Source organism: Sesamum indicum, linkage group LG6 (assembly GCF_026168435.1).
Source record: "Sesamum indicum cultivar Baizhima isolate 11 linkage group LG6, ASM2616843v1, whole genome shotgun sequence".
Taxonomy (NCBI): Eukaryota; Viridiplantae; Streptophyta; class Magnoliopsida; order Lamiales; family Pedaliaceae; genus Sesamum; species Sesamum indicum.
The window spans coordinates 18,748,261-18,767,526 of NC_142662.1; the positions used below are offsets into that span (position 1 = coordinate 18,748,261).

General features: G+C 29.5%; 2 protein-coding genes across 2 annotated transcripts; both read right to left on the reverse strand.

The window, feature by feature from the left end:
* Nucleotides 1-779: 779 nt before the first annotated feature.
* Nucleotides 780-4,085, reverse strand: LOC105164247 (protein STAY-GREEN homolog, chloroplastic). The gene is made up of 5 exons (XM_088881431.1): nucleotides 3,879-4,085; nucleotides 2,778-2,942; nucleotides 2,608-2,708; nucleotides 2,397-2,421; nucleotides 780-1,137 (listed from the first exon to the last, which is right to left on the reverse strand). The coding sequence occupies exons 1-5, from the start codon at nucleotides 3,975-3,977 to the stop codon at nucleotides 907-909; spliced, it is 621 nt and encodes a 206-aa protein (XP_088737557.1). The 5' UTR covers nucleotides 3,978-4,085; the 3' UTR covers nucleotides 780-906.
* Nucleotides 4,086-4,634: 549 nt separating this feature from the next.
* Nucleotides 4,635-14,282, reverse strand: LOC105164246 (MADS-box protein SOC1). Its single transcript, XM_011082860.3, has 7 exons — nucleotides 13,532-14,282; nucleotides 9,467-9,551; nucleotides 6,903-6,964; nucleotides 6,234-6,333; nucleotides 6,059-6,100; nucleotides 5,928-5,969; nucleotides 4,635-5,016 (listed from the first exon to the last, which is right to left on the reverse strand). The coding sequence occupies exons 1-7, from the start codon at nucleotides 13,711-13,713 to the stop codon at nucleotides 4,891-4,893; spliced, it is 639 nt and encodes a 212-aa protein (XP_011081162.1). The 5' UTR covers nucleotides 13,714-14,282; the 3' UTR covers nucleotides 4,635-4,890.
* Nucleotides 14,283-19,266: the final 4,984 nt, after the last annotated feature.

Here is a 19,266-nt window from a genome sequence, read left to right on the forward strand (position 1 = left end):
TGTTCTGAAATCAAAATAATCGTATATTAAGTGTGATATATTTATTTTATGATTGATTAATTTTCTTAAACTGTACATCAATCACATAATAGATATATTATACTTTTTATATTATTAATTCAAATTTAACCAAATTCGATCTGATCTTGAATTCCCGTATTTGTAATTGAATTGAATGAGAGGAAGAAATCTACTACACTTTCTCAATGGGTATGAAATGCCCCCACAAAGCCCAATACCACACAGAGTACAAAGGCCTGACTCAGACAAATCACCCTTCACTCGTAACTGTCGGGCCCAAGAATCCAGTCCGATATGGAAGTTGGACTCTCACTTCAAAAAAAGAAAAAGAAAAAAGAGATCATAAAAGGATCACGTGATAATTTTAATTTTTCTAGTAATAATGTGTTAAGCTAAAAAAAATTATTTTATCACAATAATAAATTTTATAATTTATCCGGTAAAATAAAAAATGGTAAAAGACCCCCTAAATGGGAAAATAAAAAAAACAAGGTCAAGCAACCCCTTGAATTAAAATATATATATATATAATTTATTGCACGCACGATTCTTTTTAAATCAACACGTTAGAGTAAATCACATTAAGCTAATTAGGAAGGTCCCTAACAAAAATATTCTGATGCTTAAGTCAGCTCTTAGAATTCAACTAACTAACGGAAAACTATCGAAAGATAAATATTAGTGAGCTTTTATTTAATTTGTGGAATTAAAAGTGAGAATTTTATAACTAATGTGATAATAAATATACAAACTCTAAATTACAAAAAGAAAAATGCTATTTTCGCCCCCATTTTTAACTACAAATTAGATGAAATGATGAAAATAAAATAACAAGTTAAAGTCCTCATAAATTCTTCTAAATTTATTCTTAACTCCTTTTCAAGCTCAATTGGGGATAGCCCTCTTCTTGCGTGGCTGAGGCGCAGCACAATGCTTAACAATGCTGTGGGACCCAGAGGGGGGCTTTGGTTGACAGAGTGGGCCCCAGCACTCCACCTTGTTGAACTCAGGGATGTTGGAGTGAAAATGGATCCAAGCCGAAGCCTGTCGGAGCTCCGGATAGCTGTTGAACAATGTCTTGTCTCCATGCACAAAAGCCTTCAAAACCTTCAATAATCAATTTTTAGGGTTTTGTTAACTGGCCTATGCATATTGTACGTGATGGGGGGTTTAAACAGTTAAAAAAGGGTCGCAAACACCTAATTTGTCCCCGAAAATGTTGAAAATTACGAAATCAAATCAAATAAGCGTTCCTATTTTTTTGTTGACCCTAATCTGTCTAACCCCATCAATTTGTTATCAGATCTATCGATGTTGAATCCACATAAAAGGCAGACTATTCGACACGTAGATCCATATACCCTCCCACACATGATTCATGTAAATACTAACGGTATGATTAATATGTCAAAATGAAATGGATTTAGGAATGGAATAAAGAAGATAAATGAATCGCATTTGAATAGTATTCATATTATTGGCATGTCCAACAGGACAATAGAATTTTCATTCCTTAGTTCCTTAGTTAATTCCATCAATATAATTGATAATTAAAAAATAATGATTAGTAATTAAATAAAATTATTTTTGTGTTTAAAAAATATTTATTCATTATTTTATTTAGTATGTTGAATTCAATTATATAACAACAGTGTTTTCAAAATTACTTACAGAAGGCTATAAGTAATTTATAAAACATCTCATATATTATTGAATATATATATATAGGTTATTTATTTACGTAATAAATAATTTATTGACTCGTTAAACATATTAATTATAATTTTCTAATATAAAAAAATAATTCGAACAATCAAATGGACTAATGTATTTAATCAGTGCATCTATCATAATTTTTTCAGTACTCAATTCAATAATTTCTTTTGAATTAATAAAATAATTAAATATCAAAATAATATGACTTTTTTTTGTTTACCATGCATACATAGTTATTTCTTAATATTAGATACCAAAAACACTCAAATTTGATAACAATTAAAACTGAGTGTTAAATTAATACATAAAAAAAAATCTTCATTCCCTAAATATTGGGAATAGCTAATACCATGATTGGGGAAGGGAATGACTAATCCCTTATCTACGGGAACAAGAATTCACATGGGAATAAGCATTCACAAACTTAAAGCATACCAATCAAGACATAGGAATAGACTTGGGAATACCCACTCATTCTTACATACCAATCACACCCTTAGGGTCTCCATAAGATATGATTGTGAAGTCCAGCTTTACAACCCCAATATATTATAAATTATCTGATTTAAGTTTAAAAAAGTTTCAACTGGGGGCAATTCAACAAGTCTAACAATCTATTATCCAGGTAAATCCACTATCAAAATCGAGATAAGACAGACCCATTTTAGAGTGGCAGAAGTTTGACTTAACAAGACAAGTCATGATCACATATGTCAACCCGAATCAATACATTCATAGATTATATGGTAATTTCTGTGGATGGCAACCAGGATCATTGTCATTTGAAAAATGAAACATTTTTCTAATTTTATATGGATAAATTGCATTTAACCCTAAAATAGTTGAAAAAACCTTTTAACGCCTCTCGGCTAGAAAATGTGACAATGCACATGAAGGCACATTTTTCCTTTGATTTTCTTCCATTCTCCCACCACTTCATCTCTCTGCAATCTGCTGTACCATCCTTGTACCTGCAACCACTTAACAATACTGTTGCTTTCCCCTAAATCCAGAATCAGAAAATAAACTGAAGAAATTACCTGACAAGTGTTTGTTGTCTGAGAGATGGAAAGAGTGAGGTTTGAGGTGAAATCACAGTGTGTGAGAGTGTAAGTTCTTGGAAGCACTTTTTCTTCATCAATTCCTAACAACACAACTCTCAGCTTTGATGCCTCAAATGTTGCTGGCCCAAACAATCTTGCTACCTGATCCCAACCAAAAAACGAAAAATTTAGTGCTAAACAATCATCTCATATGAAAATTTAACCACAAAAGTGTAAAATCGAATATAATCCGAATGATGAAATATAATATACCCTAAAATGTAGTACGTGATTTTTTTTTACTAATAAAAAAGGGTGTGATATGAGGGTTACATAATGATTCCTCGAAATTACATAAATGTTCCTAGGCTTCTAAATAACTTCAAAATTAGCCAAAAGATCAGTGCCTATTTTAGTCTCTCGTATGTATCGATCCAAACTCAGCTCGTGAATGTTCATAAATATTAGCCCCTCATGCCTCAAGTACAATTTTTACTATTCTAAGCATCTTTATGATTTTATATTTCTTTACAATATTGTTCTCAATGTTCTTTCTTTGTAGGACACGTAATTGGATCTCCAGCTTCCTTAAGCACTTTTCAAACCTTCCATAAATAGATCTATCTAGTCCTAAATACACTTTTTGTGAGGACTGTTTCATCTCAAATTCAAATTTATTTTTTTCAAAAACAGTCACTTAATATTTAGGATTAAATGCATTTTTTGGTCTTGTAGTCATTTATCCTTTTCTTTAACTTTCAGTGGTATCGTTTCGGTTATGTATCTTTTTTATTTTCATAATTTCAGTCCTTTTGTTTGTCGGTGGTGAACTCTGACAGAAAAAAGGACTCAAATCATGAAAATTAAAAAGATGTATGACCAAAATACTACTCTAGAAAATTAAACGGGACAAAACTATTGGCACAAATGGGCCAATAGGAACAAATGCCTCAATTTTAGAATGTAATGCAAGAGACACATGCATTTTTCCAACGAGAAAGGTAAACTCCAGCTATAAAAGCATTAAAATCACAAAAATTAACCAAAATGCTCGCTCAAAAAGTTAAAAAAACGGAAATTCAAGCCTAAATTACTCACGGGGAGTATGGATACATTGTTGTTTGCTTTTCCCCTGCTGCCACTGTGAAGAAATTTCATTAGCTTTAATGGAAGTAAACCACCTCTCAAGTTGCTCATGACGAGAAAGATAATAGACAGATAGTTTTCAGCTGCTTCTAATTGCTACTCTTTTTTGTTTAGAGCTTTCGGTATCGACGCTTAAAATGAGCTGCAGATCAATCATTATGTGTTCCTGTTGGCAATTTTTGCGTGCCAAAATTTTAAATGAACGACAAAATAATGTTCCGACATGTCTTTTGTTTGCTTGGCCCGTGGGGGAGCAGCAGATCCGTATGCAGTGTGAAATTGTGAATTGTTTATCACATGGGCTTTTTTCATTTTTTTTAAATTAAAAAATATAATTGAATTAAATTATGAAAGTGGCCCACGTGACGTTTTGATATATTCTCGAAAAGAATAAGTAAACTAATTTGTATTATTATTAGTTTCGTTGATTTTGTTTTTTTGTTAATAATATATTTTGTTAGTAACATGAATAATTTTTTTTAAAGTAAGAACAATTAATTATTATTATCAATATTTTGAATATTCTCAATCTTGTCATAGTCGAAAGGGCTTGATGTTGTCGTTGAAAGGGTGCAATGGGTCACAGCACTGAGCAATGCATGCCCGTGAAGCCTGTTCACATCAAAGCAAAAACATCACCATTATGTTTTGTTTCATTTTTAACTTGTTTTGATGTGTTTTATGAAGATAGAGAGAGAAAAACAAAGATAGATAAGTTGTGTTAGAGATAGTATTTATATTTGGATTTATTTTCCATAATGAAAAATTTATTCATGGAATTAATCATTATGAAAAAACATCGCAACATCTCCTCCCACACTATACACACTCTTCAAGTTACGCTGATTTCTTTCATCACCCTACTTGAAATATCAATAAGAAAGGTAAATTAAATATTTTCAAGAACATATACATAATTATTTTTCCAAAAAGAAGGAAAAATTAACATATTTTCTTCGAAAATTTAAATACCACCATTCGTCGTTGTCGAAGGGGGACCTATGAACAATGCCGTTTCCACCTCCATAGCTTGCGCCGGAGGCCGAACTGTTGGAAGATTTACAGACAGTTGCAGAGGTAGCATCTCAAACTGGACAAACAAACCAAATAACACAACAAATTTAGCAATTATCAATGAAACAAATACTTCATTGCTTTTTTATAAACAATATTACTAATTACAACGATTATTTGTTAGAATTATAAAAGAGGTTTCAATTAAACATCATACATATAGCTCTAAATCGAAACGTATATATATATTACTCACATAATAAAGACTCGAACCAAAGATCACCTTCGCTCCTTATTTTGTAACATTTGACAAGGCCTTATTAGCAAAGCCACAAATATTTCATGAAAACGTATTTTTCAGCAAACTGATATTAGTTGTCTAAGTAGTAATATGTGTCCGTTTCTATAACACAGTTTTGCAATAATTTCTAACACGGCACCGGACACACAAACTTAGAAACAAAAAAGTAACTATTTCCGATTTTATGACAAAATTGGAGACGGATTTAGCAACGGAGTGATTTTGATCCTTCACATATTGGATCTACACATCAATCTCAAGATAAAACAAAGAAGAGACACTCACTAACAATAATCCCAGTAACACAAAATATCCACAATATGCATAAAAAAACATTATTATGCGATCAAAAATTATATTTGGCTCATGAGTATAGTGATAGCCCATAAAGAGGAAAATTGTAATTTAATCCTATAAGTATGGAAGGACGGTTGTGCACCTAATTAAGATGGTCACCACTTTTCCGGTCATTTTTATCTTCAATATGTAAAATTTTTACAGGATAAAATTACTAAAATAAATTCATACAGAACTAATACTGCAATTTTCCGTACATAAGGTTCTAAATAAGTATTCATGTGTGATTATTTTATTGGAAAGAAAAATACAAGGAAACAACATAAACTTCTCATAAACAAGAGAATACCATGAAATCATATAAAACTCATAACTTATACTATGCTCACCTTTTTTCTTAATCTTGTGTTTTCTTGCATCAATTTCTTCTCCTACATCATCAAATAATAAAGCAACTCAGGATCCAAACAACGTTGTGTTCATAATTCTTGATATTCACAAGTACAAGATTAATTATTACCTGTTCCTTCAGCTGATCAATCTGCTCATGGAATAATGTATTCTGGGAACAATTAATAAGATTCAAGTCAGATTAGTACAATATGGCTGCTTAATATGTGCAATACATTGATTGCAGCACACACACACACACATGTTTGTGTATTATATATATATATATATATATATGTATATACCTTCCGAGCCCTGATGTTGTTCAAACTTCGTTCCAACAGTTGTTCGACCTGTTCTAACTCCTCGACGGAGCAAGAATCCAAACTTTCTCCCAAGAGCCTTCTGAAATACACATGCATTAGTTAGTTTCAGAAATCAAACTTTTCCAATATGTTTTGTAGGAGTGTATGTAAATATGAAATGGGCTAATTGTATTTTTAATCCTGTAATTAGTTATAATTCGACACTTTATTTCTATAATTTGTTAGAGTTTTAATATGAATGGGTTAATTGCATTTCAAGGCGTGTGCCAATTAAAATTCGAGATAACACATCTAATTGCCCAAATTTTTTAAGACGCGGCAAGCAGGTATATATGATATAGCAACTTATGTCACATCGCCTCACCTGGTTCACTTGTCACGTCATCATATTTTAGTCAATAAAAATATTTTTTCGATTTTTAACCAGCACATGACAGACAATTGCCAATTTCCAACCAACTTTGAAGATTACAGCCGAATTTGTCCTAAAATTGTTGAAATGAAAAAGATGAATGTTCCTAATAAATTACATAATTAAAATATTAAAAAAGATGTAATTACAGGATTGAAAACTCAGTTAAGTGAAATATGAATTGTTATTAGTTTGTAAGACATATTTGAGAAATTAAAAAGGATGATATATATAACCTTTTAGAATCTTCAAGGAGCTCAATCGTCTTACGCAGTTCAGCAGTCTCATCTTTCAAATGCTGCCTCGGATTAGAAACCAAAATGTCAGAATATACAGTTACCCTCTATTTACAACTATCTACGTACAAAGAGTAGGTCAATTTTGATGAATTAAATTGCAATATAAAATAGCCTATATTAGTAAAATTACATTTTTAGTCTCAAAATTGAGAAAAATTCGACACATTTAATTTAATCTTCTGCTTCGTGGGATTTATGAAACTAAATATGTTAAGTTTTTCTCAATTTTTGGGACCATCTTGAAAATCCTATAAAGCATATGATTAAAAGTGTTAAATTCCCTCTCCTATAGGACGAAAAGTTTAATTTTCGTAAACTTATAATATTAATTATGAAAAATTGAACGTATTCGAGCTAGGGTCGTACGTAGATTTATGATTTTGTTGGGAAGAAAGGTATAAGGTGATGGAGCGAACGTGATAAAAATAACAGTAAATTATACTAAATAAAATTTACACTCATTAAGGTTTAGTGTATTTTATATAAATGTCTCCTGCACCTTGCAAAATTACAAGTACAATTCTAAAATTATAAGTATCATAATTCACGGACGAATCCCTTCCGAGCAAGAATTACTAGAACCGTCTTGAAATATTTTTTTATATCTAAAAATCCATGAAAATAATTTTTGATGCAAAAGACCTTTTTCATCAACTTGAGTCTTCAACTGCACTCTGTTTTGAGGCAAAATTACACGATTTTCTTCTATTGAGTTCTTTTATTTATTGATATTCATTTTTAAAACTAGTTTCTTTGGACTGTATTCACTTATTTGCAATAATTTTTATGGAATTAAATCATTAAACTTTAATATTTTTAAATTTTTTTTGGTTTAATTCTATTAAAATTAAAATCATTTTGAAGAAATATTTTAGATCTCCAAAATTTTCTTAATGCAGTTAAAATCCATTGAGATTTTCATCAATTTTTTGTTTTAATTTAATAATTCTTGTAGAAAAATATTTCTCTAAATATTCTAGAGAGACAAAATATTAATTAGCAAAGATAACTATAAATTTTTAATTGGACGAACTAAATAAAAAGATTTGAGATCTCAACATTCGAATATTAGTTTACAAAAAGCTATATTGCATATAAATCAAATACAGCTAAAAGATTTACAATTGAATATCGATAAATAATAAAAAAAATCATAATATCTAGAGTAGTTATGAGAAAAGATAAAGTAATGGTCAGTCGTTTATCGTTTTAAAAAGAAAAGTTGATGGAATGATCAGTTTCTTGGATTAAAACGTATTTTAATTTGTCGTTTTTTTAGATATAAAAATTTATTATAAGCTGGTTCTCGCAATATTATTCTCTATTTTTTTAAGAAAATTTGATTCGTATCATAGAAATAATCAATGCTTTCTCAAAGTATCATTTAAAAAATACATTAAATAAAAGTAAATGTTATATAGATTTAGAATTTCCATAAATTCATGAGCTTAATTAATCTGTTTTCAACTCAAATGTAAGTAAACTATTATAGTAATAGCTTGCAAGATCAACATTTTTAGTCTTAGATTGATGATATATGACAAACTTGGAACATTTCATATCTTTGTAGTTGATCAATTGTGTTGAATTTTATTTATAAATTGTTGAAAAATGTATAACATTGTAATATAAAGTGTTTACAAAAATATTTGTACATTGCTCAAGCGGTTGGACAATACATCTAATGATCAGCAACACAATTATAGTTTTGCACTAAGATAGGTTTCTTTGCAATTTTGGTCCTTTAATTATTGATGTTTGGTATTTTATTCCTTTAAGAAATGGAATTTGCGATTTGGTCCATTAGGAATATATATTTTGCCAGAAATTCAAATATTGCCTGGAAAACCATGATACAAGTCACGTGTGTCCTCAAATTTAAGTCAGCACATGACTTGCATGCGATAATTTCCGAAAAATATAGAACTTTTTGACAAAGTATGTCCTCAAATTATGAAATCTACAAAAATAATGGACCATATTGCAAGTTTTATTTCTTAAACGACTGAAACACCAGACAACTATAATCACAGAACTGAAATTGCTATAAAGTCCTAAATTTAAGCAATGGAAAAATACTAGGAGGTTTGGAATACGAACGGCTTCCCCTTAAATCCACCACACGACTGCTTATATGGACATTCCGAGTTTGTGACACTATAATGTCCATGCTATTGATAGTATTTTAAATATTTTTAAACCTCATATGTACATATTCATTTTATTCAAATACATTGGTTATCATTTTTAATTAATCTTTTTTCACAATTTGATTTATTTAAAAAAGTAATGAATGTGTTTGTTTCGCTTGAATAACTTTATAAATCAATACTTTCTGAATTAAGAGAATATGTGTAAGTATCCAATAATGGATCAGCCAGGTAGTAACAATTTCCATTGACATGCAAACTTGAAATTCTAAGCAAGATAACCATATATGATAGCATGTTCGATCGTATATATTCGACAATTATCCACGGTAAGATGAGAAAAGTCCGTACCTGCGTATTTTCCTCCATAGTTTTTCTCCCAATTGCTAGATTCTTCACATTTGCTAGGTACCGTTCTATTGTCTTGTTGATCACACTGTCAATATTTTCAAACACTCTCAATTTTTATCCTCAAAATAAATATATTTTCATGTTAAAACATTACATAAGTTTTCTACTGCATAAATTAACAATGTTAGGGAAAATGAGGAGAAGGAAAGCTGAATTAGTGAAAAGGCAAAAACAAATGCTTGTGTACGACAGATACACATACTAAATGGGGAAAATGCAGTCCTGTAGCTTATGAAGGGTGGCATTTTTGGTCCTGCATGAATTGATTATTGCAATTTAGTCCATAAATTTAAAATTTTAGCAATTTTCATCATTTTGGCTGAAAAAATACATATAACTTGCACATGGCCCAGTTAAATAGTGATTTTAATTAGTCGTGTAACTTACGAGTCATTGGCATGTTTAGTCCTGTACTTTAGGGGAATTAGCATTTTTGGTCTTGTGTGAATTAATTTATAGGACTAGAATTGTAACTTAATTGGGTCATGTGCAAGTCATATACAATTTTTCGATCAAATTGGCCGGAAAAGAGCCAAAATTGCCAAAATTATAGAGTTTAAATTACGAAACTAATTCGTACAGAACCAAAATACCACCCTTTAAATTATAAGACTAAAATTACAAATTTTCCCTACTAAATTATAACAAGAGTGGTTATATTTCATGCTAGCATATGTCTATGTACCATATTACAATATTACCAAAAAATAACACAAAGATCATATTTATATAATCTACAGAAGAACCAACAAAACTCAAATAACAGAACCAAAACAATTACGAACTCAAATCTCGTTTTGAATATTACAACATAGTATACATATTTTGCCAAATATTTACGTTGACACAATTGAGAAGAATACTATCAGTTGACATGATGACTAATAAGTACAATAAAGAACAAGTCTTGCTGTTTTCTACCAACTTTCTCATCTAAGTTCATAGTATTACAGTTAGTGCACCTAACTTATGAACTTGTACGCAATTATTGCGTTAAATTTGAAGATATTCGTTACGTGTCTTCTATATCACATCACATGCATATATATAGATTGCCGTGTATTAATTACATTTGTGTGCGTGTACATATATTAGTATTGTGTAGGTTTTTATACTATAAAGAAATGAAGTTCGTAATAAGAAAATAGCTTATTAATGACTCTTGAAATCATTATATGCAAGCTATGGCAAAAACATTTCATGTGACCATAGAATGCTTACGATGATACGCTTGATATAAATGCGTATCTTTATTGTTTCTATAATTTTATACACGGGATAATAAGTAAAACTTGATTTAGTTAATTAGTTGAAAAAAGTATAAACTTTTAGGAGGAAGTATAAGTTTCTTGACTAGAGACGGATGTTTTTCAACTTTACCTACTCTTGATAATATTGTGGATATATATGTCTCAAAAAGATAAAGAATTACATGTGCCAATGACTAAGAATCACAACAAAAACTGTTTGAAAAGGAAAAGTTCTGATAAATTTCATTTGCAAATTCTCACATTAGCTCTTATCATGGGATCACTCCCAAAAAAAGAGCCTTTTGGAGACGGTTTTTGTGACGGATTTTCGAACACCTTGTCGACCCTTTTTAAATTTCAAACGGAATTATTGATGAATTTCCAACGGAAGAAAATCCGCCTCAAAAAATTAAGTCGCAAAAAATTGACGAAAATAAGACAGAAGATGATATTTGTCGGACTATATGGAACAATTTTGGATGGAAATAAGTGAACAATGATGCAGCTAATTATTGCAAGATTAACTCTATAAGTAATATTTTCTAATTTTTTATAATTTTTGCAAAGTGATTAAATAAAGCTTCGTTTATTTAAACAAATGTGGTGTCCGTTTATAAGCTCCTACATTTTATAAGATGTTTTAAAAGCTTATAAGATGGATTTTATTTTGAAAATAAGCTGCTAAAGTGTTTGGATAAAAGAAGATATTAAAGCTTTTAGGATGTGAAAACATCTTATAAGATGTTGGTGTTTCGTATAATAAGGGCTTTTATTGGTAAAATAACTAAAATGAGCATAATACTATTAGAATCAGATAAGTTGTTATTTCTTGACATATTTTTGTTTAATTTTTTTTTTAAAAATGCTTTTATAAATATTACACACTAGTTTAATTGTAAATAAAAATTTAATAAATAATCTTTTTATAATAAAAAACTAACGAATTATTACCTAAACTTTTAAATAAAAACAATATGTGTACATTCATGCTACTTGAATATTAATACAGATATATAATTGATACTTTTTTTGTTAATGCAATGATTATTTCTAGTCGTATAATTTATAATGTCCTGAATTTTTATATTTTTCAGTAAATATAATACCAATACTAATCTTAAATAATGAAGTATTTTTTATGTTTTAAATGTTAGAAAAATTAAATAGTAAAAGAAAAAAATTTAAATCCTAAAGAGAGAAAGAGTGTGTGTGTGTGTGTGAGAGAGAGAGAGAGAGAGATAAGGTGCATGTGTGTGCATGTGAAGAGAGAGAGAGAGGGGGAGGGAGTGAGGAGAGTGTTGTGGGTGTGTGGGTGTGAGCATATGAATTGGGATATTGTTGTCTTATAATATATTAATTTTATATAACTTATAAGATCTTATAAAAAAAATTTAGGAAAGTTAACTTTTTTTTTAAAGAGTTTGTAAGATCCAAAACATCTTATTTTGAGATCTTATAAGCTCTTTACAAAGAAATTGTCAAACACTTTATTGGAATTTATAAACTCTCTAACATTTTATAAGATGTTTTTTAAAAGTTTATAAGCTTAGCCGAACACCCTCATAGTTAATACAACTTGCAACACGTTCATTCATATATATACATATAGTATGTTTTGGACTTAAATTTTCAAACACGAATACATAATCTTGAAAGTGTTAGAACTTCGAACGACAAAAGTATATGATAACATGTACGTATAATTTATAAAGTAAAACTAAAATATGCCTACAACATATATATATATATATATGTAGTGCAAATGAACATCATCAAAGTGTGGGAAATAGTTATTATTCTAACATCTTAGTATTGCTGTTAACTGCAAGACAACAATCTTATCCTAAGACATGAAGCACTATAAGCAACGTAGATCAATTCCCTGAAACATATCAGCTAATTATAATCTCAGACAGATATTCTCATACTTCAAGAACATATGAACTTATGAAAATAGTGTAAAGTGGGTGGGGACACTGATGATAACATACAGCTATTCAAAGTACAATCTACTACAAGTCATCATGAAACTGTCCTTTCCACACTCCTGGAGACACAGAAACTCATCCAGTTTGCTTTGTCAATGGATGTTTGACAAGACATAGCTCTGATGTTATCCAAATAACAATAATTATTACAAGATTTTTGCTGTAACAGTTCACTTTTTACCACATATATCTTGCAATAATGCCATCTTAAACATGAAATCATGGGAATTAGAGATGTAATAATAATTAAAGAAAATATATGGGGAAAATGCTCATTAATTTTAGGGGGTTCCCCACTCCCAAGAAATTTGGAGGAGTGTGCAGGTCATGCACTTATAAATTATAACCTCAATAACATTCAGTGTTAATATAACTTCATTGGACAAAAAAAACCTTGGGATTTGGAGAAAGTATACATGAAAATCTCCAAAAACAAATGGAATTTTCAACAACCAAGAGAAGCCCACTTCATTACAGGTAATTCTTAAGTCCAAGTTGGGAGAAAAGGGAGGGAAATTTGACTAGAAAACAAGAAATACAGACACAGTTTTCCACAGAAAGACAACCTGCGCGTATTTCTACTTATATATTATCTGACAAATTCATAAGTCCAATTCACAAAAAGTCAGCTAATTGCATCAAAATTATTACTGTACATACATAGAATTATTAGCAACACACAAACACAAGATTTAGCTTATGATCTTATGATAAATCAAAAACAAGAAAAAAAGAAAAAAAAATATTAATTAGTGCAAATTTAGTACCTTGAGCTTGAGAATTCATAGAGTCTGCCTTTGGGGGAGAAGATTATGAGTGCAACTTCAGCATCACAGAGAACTGAGAGCTCAAAGGCCTTCTTCAAGAGCCCACTTCTGCGCTTGGAGAAGGTCACCTGCCTGCTGGTGGCATTTTCTATCCTTTTCATCTCAGTTTTCCCCCTCACCATTTCTAATCTCTTCTGTATGTATATGTGTATGTATATACACAACACACACAGTGGTGGGTGTAGATTTATATATATATATGTGTGTATGTGTATGTGTGTGTGTGTGCGTGCTTGTGAAGGGCTGCAGAAGAATAGTATTGATGCCAAGAAAACAGTAATGAAATCAAGAAATAGGGATTAATTTCCAAAAATAGAAAGGGGGTGGGGAGGGGATTGATGTGCTGATTGGCTCCAAGAATAGCAAAAAACAGACAAAAGATTTTGTGGGTTTTTTCTTTCAGATCTGCACTGTTTAAGGTAAGGATGAAAGAGAAACAGGTTGAGAGAGAGAGAGAGAGAGATTGAAAACCCTAGATTCAGTGTTCAAGAAAGAGAAGCAGCAGTGAACAGGATATTGTCTTTCAGGTTTCCATTTTCAACCATGGAATGAGAATATATATATAGAAAGTGGGAGGACATTAAATGCCAAGAAAAGAGTTGAAGTCTCATCATCTCTTTCTTCTTTTGGTAAAGAATCAGACATCCTAAGAAAAGAAAAATACATGTAAGAGTAGAATACTGCAATTTGTAAGTGGGAAGAAAATTAAACCTTGTTGGGGTTTGAATATATGTTATGTTGTTGTGTGTACATGTAATATTTCTATTATTGGTTACAAAGGAAAAGATGCCCTTTATTGGCCTTCTAGGGACCATTATTATTAATTAAATTGTGGGAATTGACATGTTAGTTAAGTCTCCAATGTTAAAGTGGGATCTGTTTTGATATGATACGAATTGCTTTTGATAATTTAGTTTTGTAATTTTATAATTGTGGTAATTTTAGTCATTTTTTAATTAATTTGATCGAAAAATTGTATGTGACTTGTACATGATTAAATAGTATTGCAATTTTAGTCTTGTAAATTAATTTGGATAGGACCAAAAATATCAACTCCCTAGGTTACAAGACTCCCATTTCCACTAAGTTACAGAACTAAAATTACAATTTAATTGGGGCATGTGCAAATCACATGCAATTTTTTGGTCAATTTGGCTGAAAGAGGATAAAAATTGCCAAAATCTTAAAATTGCAGGACTAGTATTGCAAATATCAATTCATATAGGATCAAAAATGCCAACCCTATAAATTTCAAGACTAAAATTACAATTTATCCCTCGACGAAATTTGATTCAAGCGCTTGAAAGATGATTATTTTTTGTATATATGTGTATAAAATAGGCAGTTATGTCCTTCTAACATGAAATGAGATACCTTTTTATTTGTACGAAAGTAATGGTTCAAGAGTAAAATTAAAAAGATGTAGGACCAAAATATAATAATAAATATTAAAAGACAAAAACATAATATGACCTAAGTTATGGGACAAAAAATACATTTAATCCTTACGTAAATATTCTTCAAGATGTAAGGCCAACTCTCTTCACGTCTCCTTAATTTTCTGCATTGATTCAACGCCACTAAGTTAATTTCCTTGGCCCGTTTCTATTGTTCTAATTAATTACGTATTATGGATAAAAGTAAAAAATTATAGTGAATAATATTTAGTCATAGTTGCACAACAATTATTAATTAGCCGTTATTTCTATAAGCAATGTAAAAATATAAATTATAGTTAAAAATTAATAAATATTTTGGACATTAGTAAAATCATTGTGAATATTGATAACCCATGGTCAAATTTAAATTTTCGCATCGATTCTATTTGTCCGAGGTAGATAAAATTTGATTTCAATCGTAGTTAAAGTATTGGGAATAATTTACTTTCTTTGTTTTGAATTTTCTACATGCAAAATATGTATAGAAGCAAAATCACACTTTGCATTAAAATAAAATAAAACATGGGAAAAAAAATTAAAATTAGTGTTTTTGGACAATGTACCGAAAATACAACCGGCTCCATTAATTAGCGGACAAAAAATGTACGTGAAGATTAAAATAAAAAAATGTGCAACTCTTGGAATGCAATGCAATAAACCATAACAAACATAACTAAATTGGGAAAGAAAAAAAAAGCCTACACATATATATAGGATCAAAAACACGATTTTTCCCCTCATCGTTAGAAGAAATTTAATATTTAATCATAATTATTTGTCATGGTTAAATGTAAATAGTTGTTGACAATTTTTGTGAATGTAGCTAAAATATTTATCATGGCACATTTACTATGGCTTATAATATGCCTTGGCAAAAACAGTTGTAGTAGTGAATAATCTAAATTCTTACATTGACTTTTATTTAACTATGATTGATTATAATTATTTACTACGATTTTAGTTCATAATCAATTAAATTATAGTCAATAATAATAATAATTTTTTTTTGAAACCAATCAAACTTTCTGTTTCATTTTTTTTTTAAAGAAAAAAAGAAATTCATAACATAAGTTTGATATTGAAGTCCCCAAACACGGTATATGTAGTTGATAAACGAGTTTACTAAATACGGAAAAACAAATAGTAATAAAACGATGCTGTCAGTGAGTGAGAGAGCTCTCGGTCTTGGAGTTGCACGCGGAGTTCCACGCGCCCACTGGTGACTAAATTATTTGTCCCTGCACGCGTCAGATATACGTCACCCTCCATCCGTACAATTTCCAAAACCTCCACCCAATGCCGAGTTGCCACCTCACATATCAGGGACCGTATCACATGGTCATTCTATGTTGTCACCAATCAACTTTTTCCCCCGAAAAAAAAAACAATATTTATTTTTGTAGGATGCGCAAATTGCATTTTTAGTCCCGTACAATAGATGGGTATACAAATCAACCCCACACTTAACCATATCTTCTAGAACGTCTCAAGATGCAAAAATTGTTCAAATTTTAGTCCCTAAGGATTCTTTTTTTTTTTTTATGGAGAAAGCACGTGGCTATTAATTTCAAAAGTTAGAGGAAAAAGTAGAGTTTAAATCATGAATTTTTAATTAATCCCACTTGATTAAACTCTTTACAATTTTACTTCCAAATTTTGAGCATTTTCGTTATTTTAATTAAATATTTTTGTGTAGATTTTTTTTTTTTTTGAAAATTAGTTATATATAGGAACTTTAGGACAAAGGGAATACATTTTCATCTACAAATTGGTAATCATTTGAAAAGGTTACAAGAAAATTTTATCTCGTGCTAGTTGTCATGGCACGTTGTCTCTGTGTGCATATGATAAATAATATTTTATATTTTAAAATATATTATAAATAATAACTTAATCAATAAATTATATTTAAAAAAATAATAAACAAAAAAAAATCAATTTAAGTATTATCTGCACGATAAAAGAATTTGTGTGGTGGTATTAGAATGGCCCGGAATCAGTTTTACTAAAAAAAAATAATTATAAGGCATAATTATCATACTTAAAAATTAGTATGGCATTATCATTAACTGAGTCTCGTAGATTTTTAAATAGTCTAAATTTTAGCTAGTTTTAGATTTGTTGCCTATAGTAAATATATGACTCTTTTCCTTTAAATAGATTATCGATAACTCCTAAGAGATTGATTCGACAGTAAATTATTTTTACTATTCAATCTCGAGTTTTAAGAATATTAGAAACGTGTTCTCATTATTTTATATTTTTAATTGCTTTAATCAAATATGAACTTATGAAATCATTTAAATAAATTTAGTCAGACATCCTATGAACTAATAACAAGTTTGATGTCTCTAAATCCTACAAATATAAGATTTTGGGTCTGAGTTCCAAGAGACATATGCAACATTAATGATGGATTATAGTTAATGAAACTAATATTGATTCAAGAAAATAACCAAAATGAAATGAAAAATTGAATCAACAATATACATACTAATTTTACAACAATAGTAACTTGTAACCAAATATAAGAAAATTAAGTGAACAAAGTTATTATTAATCAAATGGTAAAATACAACTACTTTTATTGAGATTTGACATAATTATAAATACCTTCCAATTATTTGAAAAATCAATACCAATTAATTTTAACGCCCATCTAATAACGAGCCCATTCTGTAACGTGTGTTAGGTTTCATTCAATTTTTATCGCAAGTTGACCAAAATGCTCTTTTTGTGTTAAGAAATATAATTTTGTATGTTTTTTTAGAATTTTTTAAAATATTTTTATGAATTAATATGTTTGATGTGTACTATAAATTTGGCCACACCACAAGGGTCGAAGGATTTTCAAGAAAAACTTAAGATTATCGGAGGACTAGCCCTATAAAATAGGGGTTAGCACTTCAATGCTTAAATCAGTAACATGTTAAAAAAGAAATAATATGAAAATTTGAAATAAAGTGATAATAATGATGATATATGATGTGAGAATGATAAATATTTGTGGAGTGCAAAATATAAGTTTAAAATATCCTGAAAGTGAACAGTGCAAGAAAATGAGAGTTTAAAAATAAGTGTGATGTTACATAAGCCTGCACAAGACCTTTATTTATAGGCTTGTACAGAGTTGGGTTCCATACGCCATTATAAAGGTATTTGAGTTGGCTATCATCCACAACAAACTGTAGGTGATTTAGATAAATATTGATTGAGATACGTGAGTTGGACTGAATCCTGTCAAATCTACCTAAAAATTCAGGAGTTGATTATTTATAGATTTTTCAACTTATTTGCCACCGATTTACTTGAAACCACCTAGAGGTATTTTAAGGTGATATGTACAAATGTGTTGGCAAGTATATGACATGTCCTCTCAATTGTATGATGATGTATCCGGCTGAAGTAGTAAGTAAGCTTGTAGACCTTTCTTCTCTGTTGATAGGCTTTATCCGTTCCGCTAGTGGGCTCTTATTCATCCTGCTGACGAACCAACTGGGCTCTTAGCCGACTGGACTAGTATTTTTATATTAAATTTATATATTTTATAAATAAAATATAATTTATTAAAATATTTTTAAATTAAATAATAATTTAAATTAGTTAATAATATATCATTATTACTTAACACAAAATTATAAGTTACCATTTTCTTCTTCTTCTTCTTTATAAAGTGTAATAGAGGCCAAAAGAGGGTATTTCATTTATTTTCCACTGCATTTATTGCTAAAAGGCGCATATAATGTATTCTTCTTCTATTATTAACAGAATGGTTTTTTTTTTTCTTTTTTTGTGGATTTACAAAAATATGAGTCTTTTTGCCTATGTTATTAACACACAAGAATTTTCAACTAATTTCACATAACACATGAGTTTTATGTAATTTACCCTAAAGGTCCCTATCATTCCAAAACACGCTCTGAATAAATATTATAAATTTGTCTTGAATGAGACAATCTATTGAAACATTATTATAAAAAAATAAATAAATTACGAACAAAATATTGAGCCTTAAATTAATGAAAAGCATTTAAAAAAAAAGATCATTTATCCTTTCTTGTGCATTGAATCTCCATTTTAAAAACAAAAAAAAAAAATCTTTGCATTTTAAGTCCTTGAATTTCCAAAAAATTGGACTTATCTATGAAAAAGACCAGAAATGGCGAGGCATTAATTAATTAAAAGAAACTTCTTGAAATTGAAGAATACTAATATAAGTTTGTTGGGTTCAACCTA